At 36.3% G+C, this 12,629-nt stretch overlaps 1 protein-coding gene across 3 annotated transcripts in view; it reads right to left on the minus strand.

Moving 5' to 3' along the window:
- The window catches only part of APC (APC regulator of WNT signaling pathway), a 93,692-nt gene that overhangs the window by 55,719 nt on the left and 25,344 nt on the right, over positions 1-12,629 (minus strand). For all 3 annotated transcript variants that reach the window (XM_050987204.1, XM_030237245.2, XM_030237244.2), the window contains exon 2: positions 5,746-5,898. In XM_050987204.1, coding sequence (XP_050843161.1) covers positions 5,746-5,880 — 135 coding nt within the window. In that variant the 5' untranslated portion in view covers positions 5,881-5,898. The remainder of the gene's footprint in view (positions 1-5,745; positions 5,899-12,629) is intronic.

Raw genomic sequence — 12,629 nt, forward strand, 5'->3', positions numbered from 1 at the left:
TTCACACTCCTGAGTTCGTTCTACCACGATGAAAATCATCAAACTCTTCTATCTCACTTTTTTTCCCACATGACTTAAGACTATGTTGAAAAGAAACAGAGGTAATGGCAGAAATCTCACTAAGATACTAGTGTGTTTCTAAAGTAAAAAGAAAAAGACTATTTATTCTGCTCTTCATTTTCTACCTTTAAGTCGAATAATCATCAAAGAACCAAAAACCTTAAAATTTCAGACAGGGCTACTGAGATGTTCTCAGCATAGTAGGGAATATCCTCAAGTTCTCTGTGACCAGTTGCTGTGGAGATTTCACAGCACTGGTTTTGGTCCATGAAGCCACTATGTTATATCTGACTTGATCACTTACCAGAAATAACAACGTACCAGATAACTCAGATCAGAAATCAGATTCTGGTATCCAGTTCTGGAAGTAATTCTGATATTCTTATGTGCAACAGGATACACTAAGAAATGTATTAATCTCCCACCTATTTGAGGAAGTACACACACAGATGGAAACTGCATGTGCATAAAGCACATGACAAATGTTAAACAGTGAGTATTAGAGGTCTCTGTGAATATGCTGGGCTTCAAATTCTAATTTGCAAGCACACAGCTTACCACAACACATTGAACCAAAAATTGCTGTGCCAATTAGAATATCATCTCCAGCACCTTCTATCCTTTATGATAAGGATCAATAAACACTGATGATCAGAGACAGCTGATCAGAACAAAACATGTTTTGAAGGTTAAATATCAAGAAGTGGTGGCTACACAGACTGTAAGACCACCAAGTGTGGTTTGTCAATTTAAAAGAAAATGGGATCACCTGTTTACCTGATCAGGGAGACGTCTGATAAGAGCAGTTACTCATTCCTAAAGAGAGAATGGCCCAGTAGATGTTTAAAAGGAAACCTTAAATTTAGTCAAGGGGCATAATGGATACAAATAGTATCTGAAATCTTACTCCTAAAAATGGTTGGGACTAAGCCACAAGTATGCCTGATGTAAAGGATCAGCACTTTTAACATTTTTCTTGTAACTCTTATGACTTAGAGATCACAAAGTGCAGCTTCCATGTCAAAACAGAACAAGACAATTAAGATTCTGGAACATTCTGAACATCCATCTTCTCTTTTTTATAGACAAACATTGGATAACAAGGTCCAATCTGCAATCAGCACATTTTCCAGAGTCTCTCTTCTTAAAATGAGACAAGAAAGCTACTGTAGCTGCTAAATTGCTAACTTGCTGGTCAGTCTGCTATTCCTGATAAGGATTTGTATATTCATTCCTTCCAATAGGCATAAAAAGATATAATGGGAAGTTGAATTTGCAGATAAAATGCAACTAAATAATATTTATACATAAAAGTACACTGTAGTTCTAATACAAATAAGCTTTATCACAATTTTTCCAAAGCCATCATGACAGAAGATGAAAACCAGGCCCCATGGCATCTTCTTTAGCATTGTTTTTACCTTTAATTCTGCAAATTTGAGTATTAATTCATCAACATCCCAAAGTATGCACAACACTGTAATAAATATGGTATATTATACTCTAGAGACTTAGCATTCCTTTTGCTACCACATTAAATTACCATAGCTTAATATTTTACAAACATATTCAAAATAAAATATCTTCATTCTTGCTTTTTTATTTAGTGAAAATATATTTGATTCCAACATAATAGCATTGCAAGTTTTATTGCCCGGCTGGCTCATTAGCAGAAGATGCTCACAAATACCATCAATGTCAAAAATAAATCACTCTCTGTATCTGCAAGGGATGTGATAGTAATGAGAGCAATAAAAGACTTTGTCTTTTAAACATTAAACACATAAACGAAATAAAAACCAAAAAAAAAAAAAAAAAACCCAGAAAACTATTAATACTAAAATGTTTATATGAAGAAAATGATCGGCGCAAACACCACCCTCTCTACAACACATGAATGAACAGCTCATAATTTTCTGAAAAGAGTTTAACCACTACCATGTTTCTCTATAGTGTATATTTATCTAGTTAGAGCACTTCTCAAAAAAAAAAATCAGCAAATTTGAATCACTTCTAGCAATAGTCTTACTATTTTATTTTTGATACATGTGAACACAATACAAAAGACACCGAATAAACTGAAAAGCCATATGTAGAATAAAATTTTAAGTGCACTATATGAAAACAAAAGAGACAATGTTTTACTCACAGACCATCATATATACTAAAAATTACTTTCTTACACATGGTATGAATTACTGGTTTACTATAAAATCAAAGCATTCAAACATTGAGTGTGGAAATCAAGCATGATGTCACTCTTAGGCAAGTTCTGGAGGTTAAGGTGAACATACCAGCTTCTCCCCAGGTTTTATATGGGGAAAAATGCTGATATTAATTAGCTATAACATTAAAAATAAATAAATAACAAACAAACAAATAAATACCATCCTTAAAGAGAAAAATACTAGTCTTCTACAAGAACCAGGCAGGAAAGTCTCACAAAAAGTCTTTTGCAAATGTGGGAGAAATGTAGTTATATATACAAAGTAGTACAGCTGACATTGGATTACTTCTTGTCTCTCCATGAATTTTACAGGTTTTGTATTCAGATAAAATGGTTCATATTTTTCTAAATCTATCCATAGTCTATGTTTCATGCAGTTACTCTTACATCTAGGTACTTACACCATTTGTCTTTATTTTTGGGCCAACATTGTTATTTCACTGACCATCAAACATGGTATTGGTTGATTTAGAGAGAACATTTTATCATACCAAACTGCTGTATTTCATCTGACAGTAAGCCAATAAAAACAACTGAACTTCCCAAGTTAGTCGTAATACTCTGAGGGATTTCTTTTGTTTGAACAGTTAATCCCTAGGACAACACAAATTAAAAAACAAAGTGGAGATTGTTTTACTCATCATTTTGGCACTGCCCCCCTCCCCCATTATCACATTTCTCTTTGTTTACCCATCATGTTGTTTTCTGGTCAGCAAATGGAGTTTTCATTTTTAAGGAAGAGATTTAGCTTTAAACAAGAAGCATTCAGAGATAGTTCTTATATAGGTCAGTAGTAGTTTATAATAAATACATGTGGAAGATGAGCTCATGTTAAGCTTTTAATTCCCGTATGATTACCTTACAATTCTGAAATGAAGGGATCATAAAGATGGGGCACACTTACACAACGTTTTAACACTGTTACTTCCAAAATCAAATTCTTTAAATATTGTCTTTAAAATGCCCTTCCTAACTACTGCCATTCACAGTAGTTAGGAAGGGCATTTTAAAGAATTAAAGAATATAAGGAAATGAGGAGACAAACAAAGCAGCAGTCCAAAGAATCACTGTGAGATGTCTCTGCACTGGGCCACAGACGAAAATTCATATTGCAAGAACAGGGATCTTTGCCATGGAACACCACTTGTCTTCTCCACTGCTGCTACCTGGCTAATATTTGGGATTTCACTTGGCAGGACGGGTTACAAGGGCTCTGTGACACTTCTGCGCTCCTGAAGGATCATTTTTTCCAAGACATTTGGGAAATTTTTTGACTGCATATATGGTAGCCAAATGGCTTTCAATCCTGACTGCTCTTGTTCTGCTAATGACTTTGCTTGTAATTATCTCTAATTATGGCACTGGAACCGTACAAACCATGTAGTTTCTTTCAGTTCAAAAAAAGCCAACACATAGTTTCTCCAAAAGCCTGCAAAACTAAAATTATCTTCCAATTTAAGAGAATCCTGCAATGATCCCCCTCAAACTTCACCTGCCTACTCCAATCTGACCCTAGGATCATTCCCACACCATCCTTCATGTTTGAGTCAAATCAAATCTATGTTCTGACCCTTTACAAAGAAAAGGGTCTGAAACAAACAGGGGAAAGATATGACTTCTTAGTTCAGGTGCAGGAGCAAACACACCTGAGGAATGAACCCATGATTTCCTAATAGAACATGGTTTAAAAAAAAAAAATCTAATTAATCTGAACCATCTCTTCTCCACCCCTCCCCCAGTGGGGAGTGAAAGATAGTGAAAAGAAACATACCGAGTTTCATATTTGAGTTGGGAGATTTTTTTGTGTTACATTCCTTCGATCTAGAAGGGAACTTTGGGACAGAAAAAAATGAGACCTCTACTCTGCATATGTTCATAAGCAGAGAGGAGTGCAATAGAGCCACTTTCTGTTTGGTGGTCTGCCAGATTTAATGTAAGAACATAAAGCCATTCCACATCCCAAATTAATGCCCTAGAGACCAGCTTGTACAGCTGGACTGGCTTTAGGTCACTGGAAATTTAATTATCTGCACAAAAGCTAGAAAAACCTCAAACAAACAACCAAAACCAAAACATCTGTAAGTGGATGAAGAAGAGGAAAAAAAAGATATTTTTACTCTTTTTCTGTAAAACTAGTAGGAAGATCATCTGTCCTGTTCTTCCCTTCCTTAATTTAGAGTGCAATGACAGGGAGTGAAAGGGAGTTACTAATAAATTTGCTGTAATATTATATTAAGAAAATAATATAAATGACAATTAGTTTTCAGACATGTAACTCAGCAAATGAACATTTTTTCTGCAGCTGTTAATGACAACCATTTCAAGTACCTGGTGTAAAGGCTATAATTTCCTTTTAATTTAGGTAGCAAAGCCATTTTCATTTCACACTGCAATGCAATGATTAAATGTATCTGAAATATCTATGCTTTTTTCAAGTGTTGTAACTAGTGTTTCAGAAAGCAGCAGAATTTTACTTCTTACAGTGAATTTTTTTTCTTACAGTCCACATGCTGGAGGAGAAGAAAATTGAGTTAAAATATTTTTAAATGCTATATTAATCAAAATACCATATTTTAAAAATTAAACATTGGTTGTAAAGGAACAGTAAGTCTGTCATGAGAAGATTGGCAAGCAAGGAAATGGAGAAAAAAAAGTTGTTTAATATTTAGAAGATGACTACCCTATACAGGAGTATATACAGAAATACCAACAATTTCTCAGTCCTTCTAACTGAAGTACCAAAAGCAGACTGGTTTTGCTGGCTGCTAGCAAAAAGCAGCAGGGTTTGTCAGCTTCGGAAGAGTACTGCATTAATGCAGCTCTAAGGCTTGCAAAATTCTTCCTTGTTCAGTATCATGGATCACATAGATACAGCTGACAGTGTATCTTCCTGCTGATTAAAATCCATCTAAATTCCACTTGAGCGTAGGGTTTGCTCTTGGATGGGTGGCTCTGAAGGCCTACACTCAGCCAACAAACACCAGCAGGAACTGATCTGGGTGAATTTTTAAAGTATTAATTTAGGCTTTGAGAAAGATTGGAGAACTTGTGGTTTATGTTAAAAGAAACTTCTCCTGTTAAGACATTAAATATTGTAATTATTAGTAAACACCTAAATTTTTAAAATTACCTGAAAACACTGAAAAACTCCAGTGTTTCCCATATTTTCAAGAGCCAAACAATGCTTGCTTTGTCAACCTTGGTCAGCACTCTTGACTTCCTGCTGGGAAGCACAGCTGTGCTAAAATGGTAGCGCTTATAAGAGCATGCTGGGAGCTGTTTCTAGAAAACAGTTTTGAAATTAAAAAATAATAATAAAAAATGTTGATTTGATAGCTTTTCCTTTATACAGGCTTGAAAAGGACTTCCATAGGGATCTAAAAGCACACAAAACTCTTTGAGCATGACACAAAGGGCACTGACAGAAACCCCACACACAGGCACAGAGCTTGCAATACCTTCATAGTGGATGCCTCGGTTTCCAGTTTTGTGAGGTGATTTGAGTTATCCTCTAGCTCTTGCCGAAGGTTGGAGTTCTCCATCTTTAATGCCTCAACTTGCTTTAACAATTGATCATATGAAGCTGCGGCCATCCTGGGCTACCCTCAGCCCTTAAAAATATAAGAGAAAATATTAAATTTAAGCATTTTAGAAAAAACCCTTTGAATGTATTTAACCACAAAATTGTCTCTCTCTCCCATCTACCACATGTCTTTCTAAACATTTAATTTAAATCCATTGCACCAAACTGTTAATGACTATAACTAGTGTGAGATCAAGACTCTTTTCTGTGGGCTTCCATTTGGTGTGCATGATTAAGCAAATGAAAAAAGTTCATTGTCAATTGCATCGGATATTAGGGGAATCTAGCATACGTGAAAGAAAACCACTGCATCACACAAAAGCATCTTTACTACTGGCACTTCAGTTTCAACACAGAGAAATTGCAGATAATAGAACATATACAGTAATTTTTGGATAGATAATAAGCATCTTCACACATATCTAAAAGATGCTGACTGCCTACTTATTTTAGGACATGAATGGTAGTCACAGATGTTCAATGTTCCTAGGAATAGCACACACTCTGAGGGAGATGCTATATGAAAGGAAACCAGTAAATATTGGGGAATTTTAACTGAAAAAACTCCACATCATCAAACGTAGTAAATATGTAGATATTTTGTAAAAAAACCCTTAAGGCACAAGATTAAAACAAATTTCTTCCACATAAAGTGGTCATACTGCACCATTTAATTTAAAGATGAAAGGCTACTCTTGACATCAAGGCATCCCATACTGTTTTCAGTAAAACTGTAACACAGTCCTAAAACAGCAGCACAACTACTCAGCCATTATATAGGAGAGAGAAACAAATACTTCAATTTCAATGATGAACTACAAATTGTTCCCCACTTTCCAAACCAAAAGCAGTCAGAGACGTAACAACGTAAGTTAACTAAAACATGGCTAATGAATGCTTGAAGCTCTTCAGAATTAATGCTATCAGCTTCTTATTCATCAGCCATTATAGAGAAAAAAAGGGAGCCTAGCACTTCACATAACACAAGTTACCCTTCCAATGTCATTGCAGACACTTCCTAAGTATGTAGCCTGTAACTCAAAGGAAAAATAAAAAACCCAAAACAAAACCAAAACAAAACAAAACAAAAAACCCAAAAAAACAAACAACAACAAAAAACCCCAACAAACCTTACAGGGCAACATTCCCTTTCATTGCTACCTCTTTGGAAAATATGAAACAATTAAAAGCTACAATTTAGCATTTTCATTGTAACCTCTGACCAAACTTTAACCTGCTTGAGTAACCCCTTATAAAATCAAGTTTCCTCTTCCCAATGAAACTCAATAAATTATCTGGTCTACCAAAAATAAGTTAAAATTATTCAAAAATGTTTTATTTCCTCAGTACAAATTCTGAAAATTCTGTTTAACCTTTCTAAATTTAAACTGAACAAAATGTAAAGGAGAGAGTACACTACTGAAGCAAGGAACAATAACAAAAGCTGTAGTGCAGTTGATATGACTAGTTTATTTCCTTTCCAAGCACCTGCCACCATCAAAGAAAAAATAAGACACCTGCCACTTATGAAATCATGACTTCCATGAATGAAAAGAATCTGTAACATTTATTTTTCAAAATCTGGTCATGCTTTATTAAAGACCTCATTTCTGAGAAATAAAGGTAATCTGAAATAACTATTTTACAATGGGAATTCTGGGATTTTACCATCAGGGTGTTTCATCTAAAAGGTTGAGTCTTGTCAAGGAGAGTTGTAGCAAAACCAAAACAAACACACAAACACCAAAAAAACAGTAAGGACAGACGGTTTCTATTTTACATATGCCTTTATCTATTAAGTAGCAGTTTCCACTATTAGTAAGAAAATTAATAGCTATAGTTCACATTTCAGAACACACTGCATGCACAAGCCCAAGGAAAGGCAGACAGAAGTGAAGAAGAATGGAAACTTTTTCCCATTATTTGTCACAAGTTAGCACTATATTGTAATATTGATAGAATGTTTTTACTGAAGTATATAAGTAAAATGTATCACATTTATTCATCTACATGTGATTTACAGAAGCTGCTCTGTGCCACACAGGAGATGCATTTTGTTTCTAGATAGAGTATATTTTTCTCCCATTGTTATAATTCATTACTAATATGAAAGGACAGGTAATAACAAATAAGCATCCAGTTCTTCCATTTCCTGTTCATTTTTAGGAATTCTAACTTACAGATTTGAAATTTAGAACAATCAGTTGCATTAACAAAATGTACACACACAACAAATGAAATGGAGAAAAATGGATGAGGGGAGGAGCTGTGGTAGAAATACATAAATTGCATAGTGCAAAACATTTTTTTTTTCCTGCTAAATAAATGTCCAAAGGAAGCAATCCTGTCACCACACTTGCAACAGAGATGAGCAGAAAAACTGTACATAGGTAAGGAGCAGTCCAAAGACATCAAGATGACACAGGGGAGTGCTGAGAGACAAATTATTGGGCTGGAGGCAGGCTGTCAGGAAAGTTTCCTGAAAACTAGACTGTGACAGGCATTTTAAAGTGTTTTGCTATTGACTTTGGCACAAGAAGTAGCACCAAAACTTGCTCCCATAAATTTAAGAGGTTGCACAAGGTCAGAGGATTCTACGTCATACACAATGAATTTGATGAACTGAGAAATAAAGCAGTAGAAACAGGGTAGAATTGCAGAGCATAGCGACACAGGGTCACTCACAAAGGAATCTAAACCTGGAGCAGTGAAGCCTCTCAAGCAGCCAGCCTGCAGTGCACTGTGTGCTGCCAGTGAGACTGGCACAAGGAGAGCAAACACAATTCTCAGAGTTAGCAAATAATTTTCCACAGAGGGGAGTAAGAAAAGTGAATTTAAGTGGGTGCAGAGAAAGGTGTGAAGTGATCAGGGGATGACAGAGAATCATAGAGGAGATTAGCCAAGCAAACCTTGGCTTCCTCAGCACATCAAAGGCTGGAATGACACAGCCATACTTTGTTATTAGGGAGAGGAAAACACTGAAGAGGGAGAACAACATTTATGTTAAAACACAATACTGACACAGAACAAATGGTTGTAAATCGGTCATTTATCAACCTAGGCTGGCAACATTAATTAGAACTTGTAGCTCAGTGGGATCCTTGCCAAGCATAGTACACAAGGAGCCAGACTTCGTGGCTCAAGAAATCCACTCCTAAACTTCAATGCAGACAAATGCTGTACTTATTTTTGATATTTCCAAGATATTTGCTTCTTTTTCTTCTGAAATAATGCAATGCCAAAGTATTTCACAAAAGACACCATTATTTAATTTTAAAATGGGTGAAACTGACAAAGGCAATGTATGACTACAAAGCAGCTTAGGCTTTCTGATGCTGAACACTGTGTGATCTCTCAGGCATGTGATTTGTAGAGTGAAATCACAGGGCTCCATTACACATAAGCTGGTCCATGTATGAGATAAACCCCTCAAAATTAAAATCTGCCTCTCTTCTGAAAATACATTTTTACCAGCTGCCTCAAACTTGATACATGAGATCAGAATTCAGGTCCCAAAATGATTCCTTGGATTTATGCTCTGAGTAAAAAAATAACTATAAATTTAAAATAATGTATAAATTATATATTATAGGTTTTCTAAACACAGAACCATCAGCATAAATAGAAATTGACTGTACCATTTCACTCCCTTTTTGAAGTTTCTCAGTGGTTAAATTATTTGCCTTGAGGAAAGAGTTAAACTCTGGACCCTCTTGGCCAGACAGGTTTCCCAGCCACATCACACCTCATTTGGAGCAGAATTAACCAGCCCATGGGAAACCAAGGACTACCTTAGAAATGGCCCACTAGTCTGAAGCTCTACCACTGCACATGCAAACATGTTCAACACCACTAGTGCCAGAATCAGCGGGATCAAGAATAAAACATCTCCTCCTTTCCCCTGTAGGAAACCACTACAGTGATGGAGAATGGAGGAGAAGGGAAGAACTCTGACCTCCAGAATCCATTCCAAATTTCACCCAGCCCAAGAGAAAATACATCACAAATGCAACACAACACACCTTTGTGAAATTCACTATTATGCTTCAAGTCAGGCTCCCTTTTACACTCTTAACTGCATTGTTTCTTCACAAAGTGGTCATCAAAGGCAAGAACAGATCCTGAATTCTCAAGATGTACTCTGAAAAGTAACTGTCTCAGAATACAGAAAGTATTTTTCAATACCTTCATGTAAGAGACACCTAAAAAAAATCTAGCTGCGCTACTTCCCTGACCCATATTTTTCATCATTAAGAAGCTTCTTTTCCATCTCCAATCAGAGTAAGGGGAAATTGTGACAAGAAATTTCACGCTTTACTGAATCAGCACTTTGCATGAATATACATATCAAAAAGGAATTTCAAGCTGGATAGAACTCTTTTATGCACTAAAATCAAAATTAATGAGAAGCCTAAATTTATGCAAACATACTGTTAAGATTTAGATTATGCATTTTCCTATATTAAGAAAACTGCACCAGTAGCCACTGCCCAGACAGGAATTTACATGCAATCATTTTGATCTCAAATCCCAAGTGATAAGAAAAAATGTAATGTTGCCTGAAAACTTAGAATTTCTTAATTGATCAGAGCCTTCTTCTTTGAAATCAGCAAGCTTATATACTCAATAGGCCCTGAAGAGGTTCCACTTAAGAACCCCAACAATTTGTCATACATTAAATCTCCTTATGAAAATATTTCACAGCCCCATTATTGCTTTTATCCATAAAATCTATCAACACTACCATCACATTGTACTACCATCAGCAAGCAGATTTACTCCTAGCTCTGTAACTCCGATTTTTCACAATGTTGCTTACCTTAATGTATCAATTTTAACCCAACAGACAGATACAATATATCTCCATGCTTATAAATTTTGATTTTTTGATCTTTGTATATAAATTCTGAACATTTTTTGTATCTACATTTAAATATTTATTCTAGTCCAAAGTTCATGACTATCTAAAATATAATTTAGTAAGGCTGGGAAGGACCATCAACTCCAATTTCCTTCTACATCCACAAATTCTATGCAACTCCTCTGCCCAGAGCCCGGTAGCTCATCCTTGTTATTCTTTACCATTCTGTCAATTTTTGTCAGTCATTTACAGAATGTGCCTAATGGGGAATTGTTTCTTCAAGGGCACATTGTACTGAATTCAGTGAGTACGTGCTGACACTGTCATGACATTTTTCCAATTAGTTACTCTAAGCCACCTTTAAAAACTGATTATTTTCAAGCACTAGGCCTAGGGGTTCTGAGAAGCAGTGGTTGTGGCTAGTGGCAGGGTGGCTGGGAGGGCTGTGCTGGTGCCTTCCCAGCTGTCTGCTCCACCCATCTCCTCACTGTACCCACCCAGGGAAGAGCTCAGCTGCTCAAGTGGCAGCTGCTAAACCACTGCAGATTACTGCTCGATTGCCAAGGTAATCTGAAATAGGTGTCAGTTTAAGTTTACTGTGCTGGGTCATTAGCCACGATGCTTCAGCAGCTGTTGCAGAGCTATTTCCAAAAGAGGGACAAGGCTGACAGGGGCAAAAAATCCAGCACAGCTGTTCCAAGCTAAGTTCCTTAAGTGGACCATTTTCATGCAGCTTCCTTATTATCTATACACTCATAAGAAAGAAGTGTGCGGGGGTTTTGCTGCTCTTATTTTGAACATATCAAACCACACCAATTTGCATTAGTTCATATTTCTCTGTTGACTGAATACTGAATTGAATTTTCCATTATTTTGTTTGAAGCTTGCCTTCAGGTTTTCAGCTCTGGCAAAATACCAGCACTCCAAGTGCTGTGTTCAAGAACTTATCAAAAATGAGTATCACTGTGTCAGGGATTGTCTTATCCATTTCAGTTTGGGCAAGGTTTCAAGATTTGCCAATCTTAAAATGTTTATCCTTCACTGGCATTGTCTAATTCTCTCCTTTCCTACTCACTGAAAAATACTCCACTGGACTCAAATCATAAAAGCCCATTATGCTGATTCCCGCTGAATGGCAGAAAAAATATTTCTGCCTTCTCCAGCATCACACTGAAAAACTGTTACTTCCATCTGGTGATAAATCCATCCTTTACTAAAACGGCCTTTGTTGCCATTTGCAATAGCATATTTGCATAGCATATTTGATCCTCCTATCCCCACCCGAATTTAAGAACAATCCCCCAAACTTTGAGTCAGGAGCAGCTGAAAGGGAAGACATTTTGTTTGGGTTCTCTTCAACTGGGCAATGTGGGCACACAAATATAATGAGCTGTCTGGAAGTGGCTTTGACTGTGGTTAGAGACAGCTAAGAAAACACTCGGCCCAGAATGAGACTGCCCATGAGTGGAGCAGCAGATCTATTCATGTTCTCATTCACTCTGCTCTAGCACACTTAGGTGATCAGAGATGGAGGAAGGAGTATAAAAAAAGCAATCATCACAGAAAATTGCTCTTCATCCAGTTTCTTTTAGCAACAAAGGCTCTGATAACAGAAAAATAATTGCAAGTTATATAACACTACTCTTTTTAATAAATCTGAAAAGGGTGACATTGAAAAAAATGGATAACAAATTACAATCTCTAGATTATGCATACTGTGGATGTAAAAAAGGGCAAAGGCCAGATGAACAGCCATTACTATTATTAGTTATCCTAACACAACTTGTGAAAGGGTTAGTCCCTTTAAAAGAGGACCACACAATTTTCTCTAAACTTCAGTTGCATGAAGATTTTCATTTTAGTTTTTTTATCCTTCTGCATGAAGGCTATTTTTGTGG

This window comes from Serinus canaria, chromosome Z (assembly GCF_022539315.1).
Source record: "Serinus canaria isolate serCan28SL12 chromosome Z, serCan2020, whole genome shotgun sequence".
In the NCBI taxonomy this organism is placed as follows: domain Eukaryota; kingdom Metazoa; phylum Chordata; class Aves; order Passeriformes; family Fringillidae; genus Serinus; species Serinus canaria.